This window comes from Oncorhynchus mykiss, chromosome 16 (assembly GCF_057628025.1).
Source record: "Oncorhynchus mykiss isolate SJ-2025 chromosome 16, ASM5762802v1, whole genome shotgun sequence".
Taxonomy (NCBI): Eukaryota; Metazoa; Chordata; class Actinopteri; order Salmoniformes; family Salmonidae; genus Oncorhynchus; species Oncorhynchus mykiss.
In genome coordinates this window covers 56,262,252-56,288,705 of record NC_143037.1, presented here as the reverse complement: position 1 = coordinate 56,288,705, position 26,454 = coordinate 56,262,252, and the positions used below count along the sequence as shown (strand labels likewise).

General features: G+C 44.0%; 1 protein-coding gene across 4 annotated transcripts in view; it reads right to left on the bottom strand.

The window, feature by feature from the left end:
- vps13d (vacuolar protein sorting 13 homolog D) overlaps window positions 1-26,454 on the bottom strand; it is a 65,318-nt gene that overhangs the window by 13,738 nt on the left and 25,126 nt on the right. For all 4 annotated transcript variants that reach the window (XM_036947251.2, XM_036947253.2, XM_036947252.2 and 1 more), the window contains 25 exons: window positions 25,342-25,447; window positions 25,097-25,249; window positions 24,706-24,841; window positions 24,502-24,549; window positions 23,214-23,364; window positions 22,837-23,053; window positions 22,312-22,565; window positions 20,085-20,276; window positions 19,843-19,969; window positions 19,185-19,327; window positions 18,847-18,977; window positions 18,486-18,661; window positions 13,899-14,022; window positions 13,432-13,667; window positions 13,117-13,219; window positions 12,727-12,884; window positions 11,079-11,187; window positions 8,840-9,010; window positions 8,469-8,573; window positions 7,910-8,059; window positions 7,629-7,781; window positions 7,168-7,264; window positions 6,728-6,876; window positions 6,348-6,482; window positions 1,219-1,386 (listed from right to left, as the gene is read on the bottom strand). In XM_036947251.2, coding sequence (XP_036803146.2) covers window positions 1,219-1,386; window positions 6,348-6,482; window positions 6,728-6,876; window positions 7,168-7,264; window positions 7,629-7,781; window positions 7,910-8,059; window positions 8,469-8,573; window positions 8,840-9,010; window positions 11,079-11,187; window positions 12,727-12,884; window positions 13,117-13,219; window positions 13,432-13,667; window positions 13,899-14,022; window positions 18,486-18,661; window positions 18,847-18,977; window positions 19,185-19,327; window positions 19,843-19,969; window positions 20,085-20,276; window positions 22,312-22,565; window positions 22,837-23,053; window positions 23,214-23,364; window positions 24,502-24,549; window positions 24,706-24,841; window positions 25,097-25,249; window positions 25,342-25,447 — 3,692 coding nt within the window. The remainder of the gene's footprint in view (window positions 1-1,218; window positions 1,387-6,347; window positions 6,483-6,727; window positions 6,877-7,167; window positions 7,265-7,628; window positions 7,782-7,909; window positions 8,060-8,468; window positions 8,574-8,839; window positions 9,011-11,078; window positions 11,188-12,726; window positions 12,885-13,116; window positions 13,220-13,431; window positions 13,668-13,898; window positions 14,023-18,485; window positions 18,662-18,846; window positions 18,978-19,184; window positions 19,328-19,842; window positions 19,970-20,084; window positions 20,277-22,311; window positions 22,566-22,836; window positions 23,054-23,213; window positions 23,365-24,501; window positions 24,550-24,705; window positions 24,842-25,096; window positions 25,250-25,341; window positions 25,448-26,454) is intronic.

Below are 26,454 nucleotides of genomic sequence, written 5' to 3'. Positions count from 1 at the left end.
ATCGCAGATACAAAGATTTCAACCAGTCAACAGGAGCAGAGCTGCTTTAAACTAGGATTATGGATTAGCCTCAATGGGAAAAGTTGGTGTGCCAGGATCTCACAACCTCAATGTGTGTGTTCCCGAGCGTAGGCAGACACAGGGATTCCATTTGCAATAAGCAACAGCAAGTTACAGTTGCAAAGCAGAGCTGAAATCTGGGGCAGGACGTGAGTGGTGTGTGTGGGCCTGGGGCCATGGGCTGGTCAAGAGCTAGGACAAGGGCTGTGTGACCGGGCCTACTGGCTGTCTGATATTCATGACATCAATGCCGCAGCACAAATACGAGTAAATTGCCGTGCAGGGAGAGGGGACAAAGAGAGACAGAGAGAGGGGGAGGGAGGGAATGAGAGAGCACTAGAGCACAGAAAGAGAGAGAGGGGGGGGAGACAGAAAGCTGAGCTGACTGACATTAAGCTGGCTGACACAGTTTGGCAGGGGGAGTGTGTGGGGCTGCCTGTATCTTCCAGAGGCCTGCTGAGAGCTGGCAGAGGATAGGGGAGAGAGGAGGACTTGGGGCTAAATGGCTGGGTTCTGGACTGACAACGTTCCAAAACCAGAATGGGTCCTTTAGCGTGGAACAGTGCCCCCCAGGACACGTCTCATTGTAATGAAGAGGAACTGATTACTGTTCAGGGACAGAATGGCCAAAGGGTTGGGGCATTACACTGGTCCTTGGAAGGCTACTGATCAAGAAAATAGAACATATACAGACAGACCTGCTGTAAAAGTGTCATATCCTCTATGTATTCACTAAGAGTATCCATTAAATATAACAATATTTTAGATGTTTGCTAAGAGTTGGTCAGCCCTAGGGTCAGGTACAACGATAATACAACGATAATGCGCTCTTTCTGTGCTGTTCCATCTCCTTTCCTGGAAGCCACATAACATTTAGTGACAGAGCTGATACACGCACTGATCCATCAAAGTAAGCAGAGGCCAATTTTCATGGAAAGTGATAGAAAAGCCTCAGCGCACAGAACCTGTGTGTGTGTGTGTGTGTGCATGTCACATCAAGGAGGAGACCTTCGCCTCGCCCCATTTCCACATTGCCTCATTTCAGCTTAGTAGTCTTGAAACTGGGACACCTACTGTAATTTCATAATGCAAAGTTAAACACAATCAACATCAACACAGAGCACAAGTAAACAGGAAGGTAAACCCCAACAACGTTACCTTGGCGGCGGAGTTGGACACTCCGTGTGTGACGTTGCGGATGAGCCCGCCCACATTGCCGTACTTGATAAGCTCAGAGACGCCCTCGGTGACATCATTGAGCAGTCCCATGGGGTTCCCCAGGAAGTCCACCGAACCGAGTATCTGAGCCGCCTGGCTAATCAGCTCCTGAAGAGGAACACATCAATGGGATTGGCTGTGAAGTGCAACAGCAACAAAACCTGATTGGCTGTGAGATGCAGCAGCACCTGATTGGTTACTTCACTGTGACCAAGGCTTGAATGGAAGTTTGAAGTGAAGCATTGACCCATTGCCCAGACACTAGAAAAAGTTTGATTTAAAACAATCAGTGTGGATAATACTTGCAAAGAGCCTCCTCCTCCACAGTCCTGCCAGGATTGTTTTGGGGAGATACATTTTTTTAAATGTTGTCTCACCAAAGCAGTCTCTGTTTAACAGAGAGCTCTACATTTGAGCTACATTTGAGTCATTAAGTAGTAGAACAGATGGTAAACATGGGATTGTTTTTGATATTACAAGGCAGATCATATTCCAGAAGTATTTGACCCTTTAGCATTCCCACATCATATGGAAGAAGGTGCCCTGAGTGTCATTAGAGCAGAGAGTACAATTATGTGATGGTTTGGCTTTGATTTGATATCATTTCCAGGGAGTAAAATAAGTTCTGTGAATTTCTGGAAGATAAAGCTATACTGTGCCATATTGTTTGCCAATTGAGAACATTGTTGAATGATTGTAGATCTTTATTCCAATATCTGTCAATTAAAAAAGAGGCTTGGACGAGGCCTTTACTAGAAGGGAATACATTTCAGAGACGAGACCTCTTTTTCTAAGCAATACCTTGTGAAAGGTATAAAGGCTGATCTTTGTTTCCCAAGGTATCACCAAACGTAATTGTAAGTAGAAAAATAAGGTGCCAGGCAGGTTGTGCTTTTGTTGGATGTCTTGGAATGCGCAGAGACCCTCATCCCCAAGAATGTCTGAAAGTGTGTGCACTCCATTGTCATGCCACAGGGGAAAGTAGATAGGGCCTCCCACCCGGAGACCAGGATTATGGAAAACAAACAGAAAAGGTGTGTGAAATGATAGGGCCAAATCTGAATTTAGATTGTTTCAGCAGAACATTGGAATAAATTAGGTCTTGTAATCTGTGCGGGTGAAAACATTTTCTTCTATGGGACGCCATGACAAGCAAGCTTCTGGATTTAACCAAGTAGCAAGAGAACGCAGAGCAAGGACCAAGTCTAGGTTTTTTGTCTCTGTAATATGGAGGTGGTGCTATAGGGAGCATTGACCTGAAACTATTCTTTTGAGGAAGGATGTTGATTTGAACAACTGAAATGAATAGGGAGATGTAGTCCGTCTACATACATCTGTTTCTACATCTTTAAATCTTTTACAACGAGGGATGCATTTGAACACCCAGAGATATGAAATTGTGGACCACTGGGATATTTAAAGGAATAGACGACCCTGGTCTATAGTTTAGTGGTAAGAGATATGGCAGAGATATGAAATTGTGGACCACTGGGATATTTAAAGGAATAGACGACCCTGGTCTATAGTTTAGTGGTAAGAGATATTGCAGAGATATGAAATTGTGGACCACTGGGATATTTAAAGGAATAGACGACCCTGGTCTATAGTTTAGTGGTAAGAGATATGGCAGAGATATGAAATTGTGGACCACTGAGATATTTAAAAGGAATAGACGACCCTGGTCTATAGTTTAGTGGTAAGAGATATGGTAGAGATATGAAATTGTGGACCACTGAGATATTTAAAGGAATAGACGACCCTGGTCTATAGTTTAGTGGTAAGAGATATGGCAGAGATATGAAATTGTGGACCACTGAGATATTTAAAGGAATAGACGACCCTGGTCTATAGTTTAGTGGTAAGAGATATGGCAGAGATATGAAATTGTGGACCACTGGGATATTTAAAGGAATAGACGACCCTGGTCTATAGTTTAGTGGTAAGAGATATGGCAGAGATATGAAATTGTGGACCACTGGGATATTTAAAGGAATAGACGACCCTGGTCTATAGTTTAGTGGTAAGAGATATGGCAGAGATATGAAATTGTGGACCACTGGGATATTTAAAGGAATAGACGACCCTGGTCTATAGTTTAGTGGTAAGAGATATGGCAGAGATATGAAATGGTGGACCACTGGGATATTTAAAGGAATAGACAACCCTGGTCTATAGTTTAGTGGTAAGAGATATGGCAGAGATATGAAATTGTGGACCACTGGGATATTTAAAGGAATAGACGACCCTGGTCTATAGTTTAGTGGTAATAATGCAGACCCTCAATTCATCTTGTATCCTGCAATTTTGCTTTAAAAAAAAAAACCTGAAGATATCTAAAAAGGTGGGGAAGAGACTGAGGAACTTTCTGGAAGAATACTAATGTAATCAGCATATTAGTGATGTTTGGAGCCATAGATTATGATATCATGGCAGACTGATTGGCGTGCTGTCTGGGCTATGGGTTCAACAGATAAGACAAATAACAACAAAGAAATCCCTGGAGAGAACGGACGCGAGCAGATGTTCCCAGTTAGAGCCATTGCAGATTGGTTGGCATAAGGGTTTGATTTATTCACATAAAATAATCTGATACCCATGTGGTGTAACGCTTACTGAAAATAACATTCTAGGTGATCAAAAGCCTTTTCTGCATCAAGTGAGAGAACTGCATTATGAGACTCACTATCTGATGCTTCGATGATATAGGAGGCAATGAATATGATCAGCCACGAGGCGTACTTGTATAAAAACCTGTTTGGTTGTTATGAACTAGAGGTCATAAAGGGTGCTAGTCAAGATGCCAACACTTTGGCGTAAAGTTTAATATCTGCATTGAGCAGAAAAGGGAGTGGTAACTAGAACATTTAAGAAGGGTCTTTGTCCTTTAAAAGCAGTGAAATAATGGCAATATCATTTTTCGAGAATGAACCGTTCGTTGGTGACAGCAGAGTGAATCATATCTAATGAGTGGCAGAATGTGATGTAACATTTAGGTGGTATGCCATCCAGCCCCGGATGCATTCGAATGTATCCAGACCCCTTGCCTTTTTCCACATTTTGTTACATTACAGCCTTATTGTAAAATGTATTATACTGCCCCCCCCCCCCATCAACCTATACACAATTCCCCATAATGACAGGTTTTTAGATGTGTGCAAATGTATTAAAAATAAAAACAGAAATATTACTTTACTTAAGCATTCAGACACTTTACTCAGTACTTTGTTGAAGCACCTTTGGCAGCGATTACAGCCTCGAGTCTTCTTGGGTATGACGCTACAAGTCTGGCACACCTGTATTTGGGGAGTTTCTCCCATTCTTCTCTGCAGATCATCTCAAGCTCTGTCAGGTTGGATGGGGAGCGTTGCTGCACAGCTATTTTCAGGTCTCTCCAGAGATGTTTGATCAAGTTCAAGTCCGGGCTCTGGCTGGGTCATTCAAGGACATTCAGAGACTTTGACTAGGGTCAATGTCCTGTTGGAAGGTGAACCTTTGTCCCAGTCTGAGGTACTGAACGCTCTGGAACAAGTTTTCATCAAGGATCTCTCTGTACTTTGCTACATTCATCTTTCCCTCAACCCTGACTAGTCTCAGTCCCTGCCGCTGTAAAACATCCCCCACAGTGTGAAACTGCCACAACGTTCTTTACGCCAAGGGCGGTGCCAGGTTTCCTCCAGACGTGACGCTTGGCATTCAGGCCAAAGAGTTCAATCTTGGTTTAATCAAACCAGAGAATCTTGTTTCTCATGGGCGGAGAGGCTTTAGGTGCCTTTTGACAAACTCCAAGTGGGATGTCACGTGCCTTTTAATGAGGAGTGGCTTCTGTCTGGCAACTCTACCATAAAGGCCTGATTGGTGGAGTGCTGCAGAAATGGTTGTATATCTGGAAGGTTCTCCCATCTCCACAGAGGAACTCTGGAGCTCTGTCAGAGACCATCTGATTCTTAGTGACCTTCCTGACCAAGGCCCTTCTCCCCCGATTGCTTAGTTTGGCCTGGCTTCTAGCTCTAGGAAGAGTCTGGGTGGTTCCAAACTACTTCCATTTAAGAATGATGGAGGCCACTGTGTTCTTGAGGGCTTTCAATGCTACAGACATTTTTTGGTACCTTTCCCCAAATCTGTGCCTTGACACAATCCGGTCTTGGAGCTTTACGGACAATTTCTTCAACCTCATGGCTTGGTTTTTGCTCTGACATGCACTGTCAACTGTAGGATCTTATCTAGACAGGTGTGTGCCTTTCCAAATCATGTCCAATCAATTGAATTTACCACAGTTGTACTCCAATCAAGTTGTAGAAACATCAAGGACGATCAATGGATAAAGGATGCACCTGAGCTCAATTTGAAGTCTCATAGCAAAGGTTCTGAATACTTTTGTAAATGAGGTATCTGTTTTTTTTTTGTAATAAATTAGCTAAAATGTCTTAAAACCTGTTTTTGCTTTGCCATTATGGGGTATTGTGTGTACATTGATGAGGAAAAACATGTATTTAATACATTTTAGAACAAGGCTGTAAAACTTGACAAAATGCGGAAAAGGGAATACTTTCCGAATACGCTGTACATTTATTCATAGTATTTGTTGCTCTGACAGTGTTATGGGCATCTAATGAGTGACAGGCATCCAAGGAAATGCGTGGGAGGTGGTAAGGTTTTAGAAAGTGATTGTAGGTCACACCTGAGCAGTACAAATTGGAATAAAATGTCTGAAATGTATTATTCATTTCAGTTGGATCTGTAGTAGTGTCCCCATTAGGCAATTTAATTGAAGCTATGTTAGCAAACTGCTCGTTGGTCTTTGGTCCCAAAGTGAGTAAATGAGTAGGTCATGCACCATTTACATAATCATTTTGTCTTGTTCTATGTAGAACATCTGCTTGATGTCGGAGTCTGAGTAACTGGTTGAGGTCTGCCGGGTTAATACGCATCACCAAAATAGAAAGTTACAACAGATTGCCACCTTTAGCTGCTTATTAACATAAATGAATGCTAAAGCCATATGCATCATTTTGGAATATGCCATTACATGTCACCTCCAGTGAAAGTCTGTCTGTTCATTTTCCCCTCACCTCTCTGAAGTGCTTGAGGATGTCGTTGATGATGATCTCCTGCGTCTCGTAAGGGTGGACCCGGGTGAAGGGGTACATGTTGATCACTGCATCCTCAAACCGTATCAGCGGGATACCCAGGGTTCCCTTGAGGGCCTGCAGAGAGCACAGAGCACTTTTAGAACAAGCACAAGGAAATTGTCTGGGTGGATCAACAACATTCTAGGTAAGTGGAGAATCATGTACATGTGTTTGTCTTATAATGCCGACCAATTAAGTCAAAGAGAAAACCAACAGGCAAAGGCTGACATATGAATGCAGAAAGCACGCTATGCTTCCCTGTAAGAATATCCTGGTACGGCTCTGTATCATTTCTTTGTACTGAATTTAGTAACCTTTACCTTGAGGTCAGGCGGGAGCTTGTGAGAGGTGAACACACTCAGCTTGACCTGAGGGAGGCTGATCTTCAGGTTCTCAAAGTAGTAGCGCTTGGGAGCTCCCTGGTCATCACTGGCCTTCTCATATAGACTCTCATCCAACCTCTCCAGTTCTGGAACCATAAGACAGACAATGAACACTGACCATCCCAAATACAAGATACACACACAGCAGACAGACAACACCACCTGTTCTGTATAATGGTACTAACTAACAAATTGTCTGATTATAAATCATATAACAGTGTTGATCATCATGGTCAACAGGTCTTATACACGTATAATACAATGATGTCTAGAGTCATTTATACACTGTCTGCTTATAAATGAGTATATATAGAATGCCTCTCGTACAGTCCAAAAACCTGTCATGATGTCCGTTCAGGAACCAGGGGTCTACCCACCTGCCTCTGTGTGGCCGTAACCAAAGAAGCTGAGCAGCTTCAGCAGGAGTTTCTCCTCGATGATGACAGTGAAGCGCCTCGCTGTCACCATGAGATGCTGCGCAGAAAACACTGTGTCATGACCTCAGTATTACAACATCTCCTCAGCCTTAACAGTCATTCAGTTTATAAACACTTATGAACTTGCCTCCTTTGTAGACTGTTAGCTAATGCTTACTATATGGCAAACAAACTAACTAGTTTGAATTTGCTAGCAAGTGTAAGTGATTGTTCACATGGGTCGGATTCATTTGGGCACACATTAGAAAAACATACAAATCGAGCATTTCTTATTGGACAAGACTTGGTAGTCGCTCCCTGTTTCAATTTGTTTCCTTCAATTTCCTGCCTAATGAATAAGACCCTGATGGAGTCAGGCATGCCTGAGGTGCTGTGAAGTGAACTTGGCAGTCAGGCCTTACCTTGAAGAGGTCGGTGAGAACGAGGTTGCTGGGGACCTTAACAGAGTTGATCTGCAGGGCGGCGCCAGTGTCCACGATGCTGCTCTCACTACTGGAGCCTGGGGAAACACACAGCATCACCGGCTGAGTGGTGCCCAGGAGCTGATTATCCACCTGGTGGAGGAGAGGGAGAAAGAGAGCAAAAGATGCAATCAATACATAACTTCAATTCAAACTCATCAGTTGATAGTTAAAAGGTGCACTAAAGGGGTTAAGAAGGTGAATGGTTTAGTAGGGGTTACCTGGATGTTCTGGATGCTCAGCTCCAGCACCTCGTTGGCAGCGGTGCGAGTGAAGTGGATGTCTATACCCGACAATGTAGTGAACACCAGCTCCTCTGGCAGCTTGTTAACCAGGGAGAGACCCACGCCTTCCTCCAAGTTCACCAACACCTGACCATCAGACAAGACGGACAGGCGGAGAGACAGACAGAATGGTGGTCATGGTAGGTTAGCCTTATGTGACAATCCCTCAAGGATTTAACAAAATTTCTCGCATGTTATGCAAAGGCTTACAAATTTTACCAATCACTGCACTATTCCTGCATAAAATAATAAAATAATGGCAATATTACCACATAAAATGGTTCAACAAAGCAACAAGTCAACAAACCTTTTCCCTCATCAGTACATTTGACAAATTTGTCAAAAATATTACAAATTGCAATGCGAAATGTCATTATTGCTACAGCAAAATCAAGCATTTTGTACGGCAATGATCCCAAAAAAGGGACTTAAAGGTAAGCTATGGGTAGGAAGAGGAAATGTATCTTCATACACTTTTAATGGTTAGTAAGTGTACCTCCAGTTCCTGTTCTGGCTTCTTCTTCTGAATGTTGTCTTTGTTCTGGTCCTCCTCTGTGCTCGGGGACGTCCGGTTCATTCGCCGCTGGTTGAAGTCACTGATCTACAGTAGCAACAGCATTACATAAAGCCAATCTCTAATTACCGGTGGACATGGAACCAACATGAAAGTATTGAAACGATACAGTCAACTGATTTGTTTAGCACTTTTTTAGTTACTAAGTGATTCCATATGTGTTACTTCATAGTTTTGATGTCTTCACTATTATTCTATGTAGACAATAGTAAAAATAAAGAAAACCCCTTAAATGAATAGGTGTCCCCAAACCTCTGTCTGGTACTATATATCCAAATACACCCAAAGCTAACCTGCAGCACTCGTGTGGGTCCATCCGGCAGGACTTGGACAGACAGCACCCCAGAGCCAGGCCTCATCTTCTGGTTGATGAACTGCTGCTCTGGGCCCAGCTCCAGCAGGCCTGCAGCCGGCCCCAGCACCACCTCTGCCCCGTCAAACAGCCCCTCCACACCACCGTTCGCCTGAGGGGGATCAGAGGTCAACACAGAGGGGCACATTAAATAAAAATTGAGCTATATTCGGATTGGAAACAATGTTTGGTGAGACTTTGTTTTAGATGTCTACATACAGTATTGGCCTAATATACTAGCTCAGTGTTTCTAAGCTTCGTAGGTAACATTGTCAAAAGTGTCTATGTGCTCTAATCATAAGAACCTTATTCAATAGCATTATGAAGTACCTATTAAACATTTCAACACATTCAGCTGTAAATTAAGTGTTACTTAATCTCTGAAAAATCCTATTAAGTGTTTAACAATGCAAGATTAGATACCAAAACTTAATTAATTCTGCAATTATAATCAAATAAGAATTTGATATGGACAGCTAAAATACTTCTAAAATAAAGAGTAACAGCAAAAGTACAGTGCCTTGCGAAAGTATTCGGCCCCCTTGAACTTTGCGACCTTTTGCCACATTTCAGGCTTCAAACATAAAGATATAAAACTGTATTTTTTTGTGAAGAATCAACAAAAAGTGGGACACAATCATGAGGTGGAACGACATTTATTGGATATTTGAAACTTTTTTAACAAATCAAAAACTGAAAAATTGGGCGTGCAAAATTATTCAGCCCCCTTAAGTTAATACTTTGTAGCGCCACCTTTTGCTGCGATTACAGCTGTAAGTCGCTTCGGGTATGTCTCTATCAGTTTTGCACATCGAGAGACTGACATTTTTTCCCATTCCTCCTTGCAAAACAGCTCGAGCTCAGTGAGGTTGGATGGAGAGCATTTGTGAACAGCAGTTTTCAGTTCTTTCCACAGATTCTCGGTTGGATTCAGGTCTGGACTTTGACTTGGCCATTCTAACACCTGGATATGTTTATTTTTGAACCATTCCATTGTAGATTTTGCTTTATGTTTTGGATCATTGTCTTGTTGGAAGACAAATCTCCGTCCCAGTCTCAGGTCTTTTGCAGACTCCATCAGGTTTTCTTCCAGAATGGTCCTGTATTTGGCTCCATCCATCTTCCCATCAATTTAACCATCTTCCCTGTCCCTGCTGAAGAAAAGCAGGCCCAAACCATGATGCTGCCACCATGTTTGACAGTGGGGATGGTGTGTTCAGCTGTGTTGCTTTTACGCCAAACATAACATTTTGCATTGTTGCCAAAAAGTAAAATTTTGGTTTCATCTGACCAGAGCACCTTCTTCCACATGTTTGGTGTGTCTCCCAGGTGGCTTGTGGCAAACTTTAAACAACACTTTTTATGGATATCTTTAAGAAATGGCTTTCTTCTTGCCACTCTTCCATAAAGGCCAGATTTGTGCAATATACGACTGATTGTTGTCCTATGGACAGAGTCTCCCACCTCAGCTGTAGATCTCTGCAGTTCATCCAGAGTGATCATGGGCCTCTTGGCTGCATCTCTGATCAGTCTTCTCCTTGTATGAGCTGAAAGTTTAGAGGGAAGGCCAGGTCTTGGTAGATTTGCAGTGGTCTGATACTCCTTCCATTTCAATATTATTGCTTGCACAGTGCTCCTTGGGATGTTTAAAGCTTGGGAAATCTTTTTGTATCCAAATCCGGCTTTAAACTTCTTCACAACAGTATCTCGGACCTGCCTGGTGTGTTCCTTGTTCTTCATGATGCTCTCTGCGCTTTTAACGGACCTCTGAGACTATCACAGTGCAGGTGCATTTATACGGAGACTTGATTACACACAGGTGGATTGTATTTATCATCATTAGTCATTTAGGTCAACATTGGATCATTCAGAGATCCTCACTGAACTTCTGGAGAGAGTTTGCTGCACTGAAAGTAAAGGGGCTGAATAATTTTGCACGCCCAATTTTTCAGTTTTTGATTTGTTAAAAAAGTTTGAAATATCCAATAAATGTCGTTCCACTTCATGATTGTGTCCCACTTGTTGTTGATTCTTCACAAAAAAATACAGTTTTATATCTTTATGTTTGAAGCCTGAAATGTGGCAAAAGGTCGCAAAGTTCAAGGGGGCCGAATACTTTCGCAAGGCACTGTATGTTTGATCAGCAGATAGTAAAGAGGCATTCTGTGGGAACTACCCACCTGTACCACCAGCCGGGGCAGGCCACAGGTCAGCATGCCTGATGAGAAGTGCCAAGTCTGGGTGGTGCTGCGCCGCGGGTCTGGCCTCCTCAGCATCAAGGGCTCATAGCTAGCGGAAAGGGAGAGGACAATGATGTCAGATACAGGTAAATATGTACAGAAAAATAATAATGTAACAGGCAACAATTTCTAAGATTTTACTGAGTTACAGTTCATATAAGGAAATCAGTCAAGTGAAATAAATATGGATTTTACATGACTGGGATACAGATATGCATCTGTTGGTCACAGAAAAAAAGGGTAGGGGCGTGGATAGGGCTGTGGGGGGTCACGAAATTGTCAGCCGGTGATTGACAAGCAAATAACAGTCGTCAGTAATTGACTGTTGATTAACATAAACACGCATAGCCTACAAGCCACTGATGCAGACCTCTGGAACATCTACATTTTAAAAAGTCTAATAAATCCATGTAATATAGCCTACACCATCACAATAAATCCATTATTTATTTTAGACAGGTCTAAAGTAGCATGATATGAAGAAAATGTAGTCTATTACAGAACAGCATACTCCGAGTTGTCCTTATGTCAGGTCCTGATCTGGCTATGCCAAATAGCCGTGAGCTACAATAGTTCATTTAGCAGACAAGTTTTGCTTTGAATTTCATGGCATTATTTTGTAGCATGAAGAATACAATTGAGTGTCCTAAAAAAATCAATTCCTTTTGTGGCCAGTGGCCATTGTGCCCTTCTCCCAGAGTGCTGCATGCTCGGAAGCGTCTCACTCACATGTCTATCCATCACCTTGAGCTCAGATGTTGCCCTACCGGAATTACACAGTATTGTTGAAATGCACATCCATGCTATGGGCGTCCCTGCTATTTGCTTCACAACTGCAATTTGGACCAGCGATGTCAGCCCCATGAGCATGCTGAGTCAAGGAAAATATCGGTATCGGGAAAAAATGTAATATCGGTGCATCCCTAATGTAAACACGTGTGCACAAAATTTGAGAGACATAAGCCTTTTGTGTGTATGGAAAATTTCTGGGATCTTTCATTTCAGCTCACACCTTACATGCTGTTGCATTTATACTGTATATTTTGTATTTATATTTATATTTGTATTTCGAGGTATCCAATTGTTGGTAGCTACTATCTTGCCTCATCACTACAACTCCTGTACGGGCTCGGGAGAGACGAAGGTTGAAGGTCATGCGTCCTCCGATACACAACCAAGCAACACTGCTTCTTAACACAGCGCGCATCCAACCCGGAAGCCAGCCGCAACAATGTGTCAGAGGAAACACTGTGCACCTGGCAACCTTGGTTAGCACGCACTGCGCCCGGCCCGCCACAGGAGTCGCTGGTGCGCGATAAGACAAGGACAAGGATATCCCTACCGGCCAAACCCTCCCTAACCCGGACGACGCTAGGCCAATTGTGCGTCGCCCCACGGACCTCCCGGTCGTGACCGGTTACGACAGAGCCTGGGCACGAACCCAGAGTCTCTGGTGGCACCGCCCTTAACCACTGCATCACCAGGGAGGCCCTGTATTTGTATTTCTGTTCAGTGTAGATACAGGCATATACTATAAAGATGAAACCACAGATAAGAATATTTTTGAGTCAGGGAAGCAGTGACTGACTGATTGTCGGTGACTGCTGCCAACCCTGCGATGTCCAGCACCAGGGAGGAGTCCAGGGGGCGTGGCTGAGCAGGCTTGCTCTGTGGAGGGGAGGAGCCTTCGTGACATAGCATTCCTGTTCCCGTCATCCGCCACAGCTGGGAACGCTTCCCCGGCTCCTGAGGTAACAGGAACAAGTTTGGAATATTGTTATTTTGGAGTTGGAAAATTAGTCTGTTAACTGTCTTAAAGCCTTTTTATTCATGGATTTCAAGTGATCACTTCACTACTGAAAGTTCTATGAAACCCAATGGAGAGTTCTGTCCCAGTCATACAAAATGGGTGAAGTAGCTGACATTTGACGAATAAACACTGCTACGTTTTAAGGTGTATTTGCTATAATGGTTGCACCTTTTTCTTGAGGACGACTCTCTGGGTCTTGGTCTCCACATCCAGCACCAGTTCAGCACCTGCCACCACCCGTTTTTTCCCCACCGGCCTCTTCCCTGCATCCCTGTAGAAACACAACAACATGAGTCAGCATTTATGTCTGGGTTCATTAGAGCATACCGTAGAAGAACACTGTACAACCAAAAACATGCGATTTTTATTGGACAAGTCCAAGTAGTCCCTTCCTGTTTGTCTGTTTTTGTCCGTTTGGTACCAAATGAACCTGACCCTGGTTCTGAACTATGCCTGTCCAACCTCCGTCTCTCTCATACTCACTGAGAAAAAGTGTATGTTGCAGCGATGTAGATGAAGTTCTCGTAGTAGAGTTTGTTGTATTCCCGGAAGAAGTTCATATCAGCGGTGACCTCGGACGAGCCGGCACCCTTCACGATGAGGGTGAGGTAGGGGGGCAGGGTGGGCTCGTCACAAGCAAAGTCCAGCACTGATCCCGCTTTCACCTCCGTGTGAAGCCGGATGTCTGCCACCCCGTGCTGCCAGAACTGGATGGGCACCTGCAGTAAACAAACTCAGTTTGAGACTTAGAACCTCAATAAGATTATGGGTGCCATTTTGGCACACAAAATTCACCAATAACAGCATGTCAGTTACAATGCAAACTCCAATGTTTTATTTGATTTAGGGCTCCAACATGATTAGTTTCCCAATCTCTGTATGTACATCTATGGCGCTGAGAGAATCTGTGATATGAGAGTTCACCCCTGTAGACATCTCCAATACTGTACCTCTGAGATGTTGTCGATGCGGAACGGCGGTGGTAGTTGGTCGGTGTCGCTGAAGCAGATCTGATAGGTGGCTCCCTTCAGTGTGATCTCAGCTCGCAGGAAGAAACAGTTGCCCAGTGTGTCTCTGTCATGGAAATAACACAATACAGCACAACTACAGTAGAGGCATTTTCTGTAATACTTAACCATTATAATGAGTTGGGTATGGCATTATAAAAAGTTCTCTCTCTCTGTGGTCTTACACCTGAGTGTCAGGAGTAAGTGTTTAATCATTTATGAATATTAAAAGTGCACTGTGCAGAAAATTCGCTGCGCCATTTCCTGGTTGCTAAAATTATGTGACAAAACAAACAAGTATAGTGTAAAGAGTCATTATACAATCTAAACTAGGGATGCACGATACCAAATCGGTAAATATATCTGAATCGGACGGTATTAGCTAAAAATGCCAACATCAACCCATTGTCTAGTTTAACACCGTTGTGCAAAACCGATGTCAAAGCTGACGTGCATACCTATATAAACGTAGGTAGATGACGTGCATACCTATATAAACGTAGGTAGATGACGTCCATACCTATATAACGTAGGTAGATGACGTCCATACCTATATAACGTAGGTAGATGACGTCCATACCTATATAAACGTAGGTAGATGACGTCCATACCTATATAAACGTAGGTAGATGACATGCATACCTATAGAAACGTAGGTAGATGACATGCATACCTATATAAACGTAGGTAGATGACGTGCATACCTATATAAACGTAGGTAGATGACGTCCATACCTATATAAACGTAGGTAGATGACGTCCATACCTATATAAACGTAGGTAGATGACGTCCATACCTATATAAACGTAGGTAGATGACGTCCATACCTATATAAACGTAGGTAGATGACGTCCATACCTATATAAACGTAGGTAGATGACATGCATACCTATATAAACGTAGGTAGATGACATCCATACCTATATAAACGTAGGTAGAGGACGTGCATACCTATATAAACGTAGGTAGATGACGTGCATACCTATATAAACGTAGGTAGATGACGTACATACCTATATAACGTAGGTAGATGACGTACATACCTATATAAACGTAGGTAGATGACGTGCATACCTATATAAACGTAGGTAGATGACGTGCATACCTATATAAACGTAGGTAGATGACGTGCATACCTATATAAACGTAGGTAGATGACGTGCATACCTATATAAACGTAGGTAGATGACGTCCATACCTATATAACGTAGGTAGATGACGTGCATACCTATATAAACGTAGGTAGATGACGTGCATACCTATATAACGTAGGTAGATGACGTCCATACCTATATAAACGTAGGTAGATGACGTACATACCTATATAACGTAGGTAGATGACGTGCCATACCTATATAAACGTAGGTATATGACGTACATACCTATATAAACGTAGGTAGATGACGTGCATACCTATATAAACGTAGGTAGATGACGTGCCATACCTATATAAACGTAGGTAGATGACGTGCCATACCTATATAAACGTAGGTAGATGACGTCCATACCTATATAAACGTAGGTAGATGACGTACATACCTATATAACGTAGGTAGATGACGTGCCATACCTATATAAACGTAGGTAGATGACGTGCCATACCTATATAAACGTAGGTAGATGACGTCCATACCTATATAACGTAGGTAGATGATGTGCCATACCTATATAAACGTAGGTAGATGACGTGCATACCTATATAAACGTAGGTAGATGACATACATACCTATATAAACGTAGGTAGATGACATACATACCTATATAAACGTAGGTAGATGACGTGCATACCTATATAACGTAGGTAGATGACGTCCATACCTATATAACGTAGGTAGATGACGTCCATACCTATATAAACGTAGGTAGATGACGTGCATACCTATATAACGTAGGTAGATGACGTCCATACCTATATAAACGTAGGTAGATGACGTGCATACCTATATAACGTAGGTAGATGACGTCCATACCTATATAAACGTAGGTAGATGACGTCCATACCTATATAAACGTAGGTAGATGACGTGCATACCTATATAAACGTAGGTAGATGACATCCATACCTATATAAACGTAGGTAGATGACATCCATACCTATATAAACGTAGGTAGATGACGTACATACCTATATAAACGTAGGTAGATGACATGCATACCTATATAAACGTAGGTAGATGACGTGCATACCTATATAAACGTAGGTAGATGACGTGCATACCTATATAACGTAGGTAGATGACGTGCATACCTATATAAACCGTAGGTGGATGACGTGCATACCTATATAAACGTAGGTAGATGACATGCATACCTATATAAACGTAGGTAGATGACATCCATACCTATATAAACGTAGGTAGATGACGTGCATACCTATATAAACGTAGGTAGATGACGTGCATACCTATATAAACGTAGGTAGATGACGTCCATACCTATATAAACGTAGGTAGATGACGTGCATACCTATATAACGTAGGTAGATGACGTGCATACCTATATAAACCGTAGGTGGATGACGTGCATACCTATATAAACGTAGGTAGATGACATGCATACCTATATAAACGTAGGTAGATGACATCCATACCTATATAAACGTAGGTAGATGACGTGCCATACCTATATAAATGTAGGTAGATGACATGCATACCTATATAAACGTAGGTAGATGACATCCATACCTATATAAACGTAGGTAGATGACGTGCCATACCTATATAAACGTAGGTAGATGACATGCATACCTATATAAACGTAGGTAGATGACGTGCATACCTATATAAACGTAGGTAGATGACGTGCATACCTATATAACGTAGGTAGATGACGTGCATACCTATATAAACCGTAGGTGGATGACGTGCATACCTATATAAACGTAGGTAGATGACGTCCATACCTATATAAACATAGGTAGATGACGTACATACCTATATAAACGTAGGTAGATGACGTACATACCTATATAAACGTAGGTAGATGACGTACATACCTATATGACGTAGGTAGATGACATACATACCTATATAAACGTAGGTAGATGACATCCATACCTATATAAACGTAGGTAGATGACGTGCCATACCTATATAAACGTAGGTAGATGACGTACATACCTATATAACGTAGGTAGATGACGTACATACCTATATAACGTAGGTAGATGACGTACATACCTACATAACGTAGGTAGATGAAAAATACAGCGCTACACAGCATTTCTAACCTAGCCCACAATGTCTGCTGTGTGGATCGAACAGTCAACAAGCCAAGGAGTCATTTGAAAGAGTAAGAATATTTCAGTGAGACAACTCAAAAGGCGAAATCCATTGACTCCAAGATGATGGAATTCATTGCCCTTGACAACCGTTCTCTGTCGTGGATGATGTTGGCTTTCGCCGACTGGTCGAGCACCGGTACACACTACCAAGAAGACGCTATTTTTCAGATGTTGCCCTACCAGAGTTACACAGTATTGTTGAAACTCACATTAATGAGCTACTTGCTGTGGGCATCACTGCTATTAGATTCACGACTGACATTTGGACCAGCGATGTCAGCCCCATGAGCATTATGATTCTGACAGCACAGTGGGTCCACAAGGATTTTGTACTGAGGAAAGCCGTATTGCATGGTTCTCATACCGCTGCTGCCATTTCAATGGCATTTGAGAACATGTTTGAAACATGAACATTCCCAGCTCCATTTAAACAACTGACTTGAGAAATAAGATCAACTGCGTCTGCAGCAGACGTGATATCCTCTGTCATGGCACTGAAACGCCTGCTCAACAAAACTGCTGACTCATACCGTCGGGTCAACTCGGAAAAGTACTCTAGAGGCTGTGAACAAGCGATTCGGGGGCATTCTCTCTGAGCCTCTTTACGGTGTCGCCACCATGCTCGATGCTAGGTACAAGGACCGCTACTTCGATGCAGACAAGAAACAGGGTTTACGTGAAATGTTACAGACACAGCTGGACAAGATGGAAACGGACACAGTGACAGTGCGCACTGAGGAAGAGGCCACGGACAGACAGAGCTGAAACTTCACTTCTTGACATGCATGATGAAATCCTGGTTGAGAATGAACAAATGAACAACGAAACAGCACAGAAAGAAAGTGAAAGAAATAGGTTTTGATTGTTTTACTGGTAAATGGGGACATACGTAAATGCCAACAACATAACTTTTTGGTCAGTGTGTGTTTCAACTATTTAACTGTACTAGAATGCTTAAAATGCCTCTAACATTTTTAATATTAGTTATTGGAATCAGGTATTTTGGCAAGGAAAATATCAGATATCAGTATCAAAAATGTCATATCGCTGCATCCCTAATCTAAACCACTGTGAAATATATGTTCCATAACCAAAAATATTGTAATATTAAGTTACATATTGCATTTTAAAGCCTTTGGAGCAGCTATGGTGCCAGGGATTTGTTCTTACTGTATTTTCACAATGAGCACTATTTTGTATGCATGACAGTATAGCCGTTTTCTCAGATAGTCCTATAGTCTTTTACCTCATGTTGACATGGAAGGACTTGGGCTTGTTGACCTCGAAGCCTCCGGACCAGGTGCAGTTTTGGGTGTCCATGAGGCGCACACACAGAAGCTGGTCGTAGTCATTCCTGGGCCAGTGGAAGACCACACTGGAACCCGGCAGGGTGGAGATGTAGCCCTCTGGGTTCACTGTTCCCTGGAGTCATACAACAACAAGGGTTGTTGACATGGTCCTTATCACGAAGCATTGCTGCTGTATGACGAGCTCCAATAAAGATCATGTTTGAGTCCTAAAACAGCGGGCATCTGCTTTCTTTTCATTGCTTTGTTTTGTCCCTTTGGATGTGTCTAATTCCTGTCTTTGCACTGTCAGTCACTCACCTTGCCCCTGGCAAACTCCCTCTGGGAGAAGGCCAGTTTGTGGGTGGAGCGGTTGTCCAGCAGGTACCGAGGGGCAAAGGTCACGATGTGGGTGTCTCTGTAGCGGCCCTTGCCTTTACGAACATTGATGCCTGCGTGAAAACACAAAACAGCATATTTCAGGGTTGCGACAGACTATATAATAGAAAAGGGCAACAAATGGGCACCGATGCCCAAGGCTAACCATTAGTGAGATGTTGTTGTTAGGCTACTTGCGGTAGTAAAGTAGCCTAACAAGTTGTTGTTAGGCTACTTGTGGTTGTTGTTAGGCTACTTGCGGTTGTTGTTAGGCTACTTGCCTATGTTGTAGATGAGTCCAGGTCTATTCCCATGCTGGATGACCTTCACCGCCCTCACTCCACTCCCACCATCCAGGGAAAAGCCCTGGCACCAACCGGGAACCCCGTCCGGATGGATCCCTTTCCCTATCCGCATAGTGCACCTGAGAAAAATGGAGACATAAGAGAACCGGAATTGTGGAAGCTCAACTTAGTTTTTTTAGGATGTGAATTAATACATAGTAAATTAGCTAATTAGTTAACTTTTAGCTAACTAGTTTATAGTTTGATTTCTAGCTGCTAATGTGTTGTCTATCAATATATAGCCTACCATCCTTCTGCAATGTCTCTCGACAGACAGAAACGTTTACACAGAAATGGATAGAACTCGCAGTGCAGCCACTGGAGAGGATCTCCCTTGAGAAAACTAGATCTACTTTATATATATATATTTTCCGCTACACTGTGCAGTAACCTGTTTTCCTCACCGCAAAGGCAAAGTGCTTTTAGAGTTTTGATATCACCGCTACTGAAATAATTGTATATTGAACATTTGTTCAAATTATGGTTTTACAGAAGTATTACTAAACTGTGCAACACTGCTCCTTTTATACATGTGAACAATAAAAGGGATAGTGTCTAGAATCAGAAGTGGAACCAGGCCCTACAGCACACTCACATGGCTGGCTGCTCCTTGTCAGTGTAACAGAAGAGCAAGGGGCTGAGACTCCTGGCTAACTCGTGCTCCTCAAACTGACCGCCTGCATCCGTCTTCCCATTGTCCTGACGGAAGATCAACGGCAGACCTGATGGGATGAAAACAGTCAGAACCGTCAAAAGGTCAATACTTATTTTAATTCTATTCACTGTGTGTGTGTGTGTGTGTGTGTGTGTTCTGTATATGAGGGATAGAGTAAGCACCGGTCTTGTTGATGAGCCAGTAGGGTGCTGAGATGAGGATCTTGAGCGCCCCCTGTGCCCGCAGGATGATGCGTATGGTGAGACAGAGCAGGCGCTTGTTGGCATCATACAGCCGCATGCGCACCACATAGTTCTGGGTACCAGGGGGAATCAGCAGCTCCTTACACACAGAGAAGTTCTCTAGCAGCACCCCTAGTGGGAGGAAGAGGGGGGCACAGACATGGTCAGGGTGAAAAAGTGTGGACTAGGCTGTATAGTTCAATGAAAAAGTCTAATGTGTGATTTCAGGCTGTAGGCAATAAAATATAAAAAGTCAACAAGGGGGTGAATGCTTTTCAAGGCACTACACATACTAGATACATACTAGATACTCTTGACTTTTTTTTTAACCCCTTTTTCTCCCCAATTTCTTGGTATCCAATTGTTTTTTAGTAGCTACTATCTTGTCTCATCGCTACAACTCCCGTACGGGCTCGGGAGAGACGAAGGTTGAAAGTCATGCGTCCTCCGATACACAACCCAACCAAGCCGCACTGCTTCTTGACACAGCGCCATCCAACCCGGAAGCCAGCCGCACCAATGTGTCGGAGGAAACACCGTGCACCTGGCAACCTTGGTTAGCACGCACTGCGCCCGGCCCGCCACAGGAGTCGCTGGTGCACGGTGAGACAAGGATTTCCCTACCGGCCAAACCCTCTCTAACCCGGACGACGCTAGGCCAATTGTGCGTCGCCCCACGGACCTCACGGTCGCGGCCGGTTACGACAGAGCCTGGGCACGAACCCAGAGTCTCTGGTGGCGCAGCTGGCACTGCAGTACAGCGCCCTTAACCACTGCGCCACCCGGGAGGCCCTCCCCTTGACTTTTTCCACATTTTGTTACAGCCTTATTCTAAAATGGATTAAACAAATCCTCATCAAGACTCTTCCTAGAGCTGGCCGCCCAGCCAAACTGAGCAATCAGGGAAGGTTGAAAGTCATGCGTCCTCCGATACACAACCCAACCAAGCCGCACTGCTTCTTAACACAGCGCCATCCAACCCGGAAGCCAGCCGCACCAATGTGTCGGAGGAAACACCGTGCACCTGGCAACCTTGGTTAGAGACCAAGGTGGTGACCAAGAACCTGATGGTCACAGACAGGGCTCTAGAGTTCCTCTGTGGAGATGGGAGAACCTTACAGAAGGCCAACCATCTCTGCTGCACTCCACCAATCAGGCCTTTATAGTAGAGTGGCCAGATGGAAGCCAAAAGGCACCTAAAGACTCTCAGACCATGAGAAACAAGATTCTCTGGTCTGATGAAACCAAGATTGAACTCTTTGGCCTGAATACCATGCGTCACATCTGGAGAAAACCTGGCACTACCCCTACGGCGAAGCATGGTGGTGGCAGCACCATGCTGTGGATATGTTTTTCAGCGGCAGGGCTTGGGAGACTAGTCAGGATTGAGGGAAAGATGAACAGAGCAAAGTACAGAGAGAACCCTTGATGAAAACCGGCTCCAGAGCGCTCAGGACCACAGACTGGGGCGACGGTTCACCTTCCAACAGGACAACGACCCTAAGCACACAGCCAAGACAACGCAGAAGTGGCTTCGGGACAAATCTCAATGTCCTTGAGTCGCCCAGCTAGAGACTAGACTTGAACTCGATCAAATATCTCTGGAGAGACCTGAAAATAGCTGTGCAGTGACACTCCCATCCAAGCTGACAGAGCTTGAGAGGATCTGCAGAGAAGAACGGGAGAAACTCCCCAAATACAGGAGTGCCAAGATTGTTGCGTCTGATTGTAGGGTCTGAATACTTATGTAAATGTACTATTTCCGTTCTAAATTTGCAAAAAAAAATTAAAACGTGTTTTTTGCTTTGTCATTATGGAGTATTGTGCATAGATTGATGAGGGGAAAAAACGATTTAATCAATTTTAGAATAAGGCTGTAACGTAACAAAATATGGAAAAGGTCAGGGGTCTGAAAACATTCAGAATGCAATGTATATTATCATTACATCAATTGTGCATTTCTACTATGGGGTTTTTACACCAGTCCTTGGTGTTTTACACCCGTGTTTCCGCCTCTGAGGCTTGGCCCACAAAAAGTCCAGGACCATGGCCCTCGTATACCTAGATTACATGGCTATGATATAGCATTATTTCCAGGTCATGAACATTGAGATTCTTAATAGGTGGAGAGGTGATTAGATGAGAATGGCAGCGGTGGGACTCTGACCTAGCTCCATGTTCTGGGAGGTGTCTGCAGCATGCAGCACAGCCTCCTTGCCCGGCTTCAGGGAGCCCTTGATGGACGTGCCCTTGATGTAGTAGTTGAGGTCGCAGGGCAGCAGGTTGGCCAGCACCAGCGTGGGCAGCAGGTAGATGGTGTGGCCTGGCTGCCAGTAGATCTGCTTGGAGCTGCCAGAACCCGATACGGTCTTGGCAGGCTGCTGGTCCGGGTAGTTCTCTTTCTTGATCACCACGCAGAACCTAACAGAGGGCAGGAGAGAAGAGGTGAGATGGGAGAGGAAGAGAGTAATTGAGAAGGTATCCCATGTAAGAAAATAAACAATGTTCTACATTTAGCCTGAGGGCTGATATGCCAATAGCATCCGCGTGTGGCTTAAACAAGTAGTGTAAAATTGGGAGACAAATTCTATCAACACCAGGGTGGGGTTAGACTAGAAATAAATACATGATTGGTTGGATTTATTTCTGGACTGAGCCGACTCAGACTGTGTGTACTGAACTGGAATTTTACCTGAAGCTCCGTTTGAGGTGGTCCTCAAAGTCGGCCGACTGGCACTCCCTCTTGCTGCTCTTGACCTCGCCGGGTCTCTCCACGCTGGTCCAATGGATGGGCACCTTGCAGAAGAACAGGCCCAGGCCTTTGGGCCGCGCCTGCAACCGCCACGACGTCAGGTGGAGGGGCACCGCCAGGGCCTCGCCGGGCAGGATGGGCGGCAGCACCACAGGCTCTGAACAAACAGTTTGAGATACTTATATTCCTTCTTTAACCAATAAATAGTCTAATTGTCATGTCAATTCTTTTCACTGTTCAGTGTTGTTTTTGCATGGGAACTGTTGAGTATGTCCCAGTGTGAGGGTGAACCATGATATATCATTGGGGTGACTCACTGTCTGGTGCTGAGGGGCTGTCCAGCCGCACCTCCATGGGGACTTCCAGGCGGTTCTTGACCATGAGGGCTGAACGGACTGTGATCACCTTCCGGGCACTACCCTCCATGGTGATAGAGAAGACCACGCGCACCGGCGGCAGAGCTGAGAACTACAACCACAGACATATCAGAGCCTAGACCCACAGACATATCAGAGCCTAGACCCACAGACATATCAGAGCCTAGACCCACAGACATATCAGAGCCTAGACCCACAGACATATCAGAGCCTAGACCCACAGACATATCAGAGCCTAGACCCACAGACATATCAGAGCCTAGACCCACAGACATATCAGAGCCTAGACCCACAGACATATCAGAGCCTAGACCCACAGACATATCAGGGCCTAGACCCACAGACATATCAGGGCCTAGACCCACAGACATATCAGGGCCTAGACCCACAGACATATCAGGGCCTAGACCCACAGACATATCAGGGCCTAGACCCACAGACATATCAGGGCCTAGACCCACAGACATATCAGAGCCTAGACCCACAGACATATCAGAGCCTAGACCCACAGACATATCAGGGCCTAGACCCACAGACATATCAGGGCCTAGACCCACAGACATATCAGGGCCTAGACCCACAGACATATCAGGGCCTAGACCCACAGACATATCAGGGCCTAGACCCACAGACATATCAGGGCCTAGACCCACAGACATATCAGGGCCTAGACCCACAGACATATCAGGGCCTAGACCCACAGACATATCAGGGCCTAGACCCACAGACATATCAGGGCCTAGACCCACAGACATATCAGGGCCTAGACCCACAGACATATCAGGGCCTAGACCCACAGACATATCAGGGCCTAGACCCACAGACATATCAGGGCCTAGACCCACAGACATATCAGGGCCTAGAACCCCAGACATATCAGAGCCTAGAACCCCAGACATATCAGAGCCTAGAACCCCAGACATATCAGAGCCTAGAACCCCAGACATATCAGAGCCTAGAACCCCAGACATATCAGGGCCTAGAACCCCAGACATATCAGGGCCTAGACCCACAGACATATCAGGGCCTAGAACCCCAGACATATCAGGGCCTAGACCCACAGACATATCAGGGCCTAGAACCCCAGACATATCAGGGCCTAGAACCCCAGACATATCAGGGCCTAGAACCCCAGACATATCAGAGCCTAGAACCCCAGACATATCCTAACAGGGAATAAAAGGGGGAAAGTACTGGCTTATAGAAGTGTGATTGAAAGCACACCTACATAGACATGAGGGTGTATGATGTTGGTCCTGCTGACAGGGCTGCCCACCTAGAAAATGTAAAGAAATATCACAAACAATAAGCAGCATAATGCTAGTGACATATAGGAAACATGTGAGAGCAGTGTTGGAGTAAACTATACAGCTGTAGTTTATTTAATAGCCAAGTAAGACCACCTCTCTTGACCTTTGATCTGAAGACTCACCGTGTTAGAGGGATTGTTGCGGTCGGGGGCGGCGTAGCGGAAGAACACACCCACTTTGTCCACGGACACGGGTTTGACCTGCTCCCAGCCCCCCACACGCACCAACAGCTGATGTAGCTTCAGCTCATGAGTGTGTCTGCAGAGAAACACAATAACCAACAGTTCAGAATATACAGATCTCAGTTTGTATTGATTTTTACATTTGAATAATATAGCAGACGCTCTTATCCGGAGGGATTATAGTCAGTGCAAGGTAGTTAGTTCCCCAGATTGTGAATCGGTGTGTGATCACCAGTTTAAAGTCTTATTCACTCGTCCTTGAACTTTTTTCTTCTTCCTTTTAGGTCTTAATCCCTATACGAAAATAACGGTGCCGCACCAGAAACCATACCTATGCCTGAGTTTCTCTCGAGCTTCAAATTCAAAGGGAATCTCCTCTCCGGGCAGCACCTCTCGCCACTGGCTGACATTGTGGGTGTCATCTGTGCCTGGGCCGTGCACGTGGGATATGGAGTCCGCACTGCCACTGTGAGACAGCGCCACCCTGTGGGCAAATGGAGCACTCTGGTTACCAACATTTTTGAAGGTAGACTCAGCAACATGACATTATCAATGGGAAGACTCTACTCCACTGACCTTGTAGGGGTGGTGGTGAGGGTGGCGAACCACATGGTACATCCCGTGTGATTGCGCAGGGCATAGGGTACAAACGGCTGCCTCCGCTTGGACAGCTTCACGTCGGCTATAAAGCAGGCAAGGACAGACCAAGACATGAGAGGTATTCTTTACTAAGGAACAGGCCCTATAACTAACTTCAAACTGTCAACCACTTTCCTCACAGTTACTTAAAAATATATTCAATATACTAAAGAATATATTGGGCTCTCTGGAATATAAAACATATATATTTTTCATGGAATGTTTTTGAATTTCTGTCTATTGCATTTGAAATGATTTAAAACAATGACAAAAACAATGGCTTTTTAAAAATGAGATGCAGATATCCACATCAAAATGCCATTCATTGGATGCACAACATCATTAATCCATTCCAAATGTCAGTTTTCAAATCATGTGTTATATAGATGGTTCCACGGTGGAGACTAACAACATGACCATACCTACCACAACGATGCTCATTCAAATAAAGATGGGAGGAGGATGCACAGATGAGATATAGCAACGGTTCACATTGACAGAGCATGCTCTTTTAAGCTTGGTTACTCAGGAGGTAAATAATAATAGTAAACAATAATCGCATTGGATTGGATTTCTATAGATTGATATTGAATGGGGGAGGTGAGACAACATGAGACAGAGAATACACAAAGGAAAGTGTGACACTGAGAATATGCTACTAATCTAACATGACTCTGGGACGAGACACAATGGCTCTGTCCTAACATGGGGGGGCGTCACCTTCATCAGTAAATCCTACTTAAAAGTGCATCGTTAGCATCCAAGTTGCTAATCACTGTTGGATTATGGATCAATTAAATTCTATCCCTGAAGACGCAGATTATACTGACATTAGTTTAATTTTGGCCAAATTTGCCAATATTGTTACAAGATAGTGAAACATTCGTGTTACTCAAAACACTCTACTTTTCCATTTTAGTAATTTAGCAGACTCTTTTATCCAGAGCGACTTACAGTAGAGTAAGTGTATGCATTTTCATAGTTTTATTTTGTGCTTGTCCCCCGTGGGACTCAAACCCACAACCCTGGCATTGCAAGCGCCATGCTCTA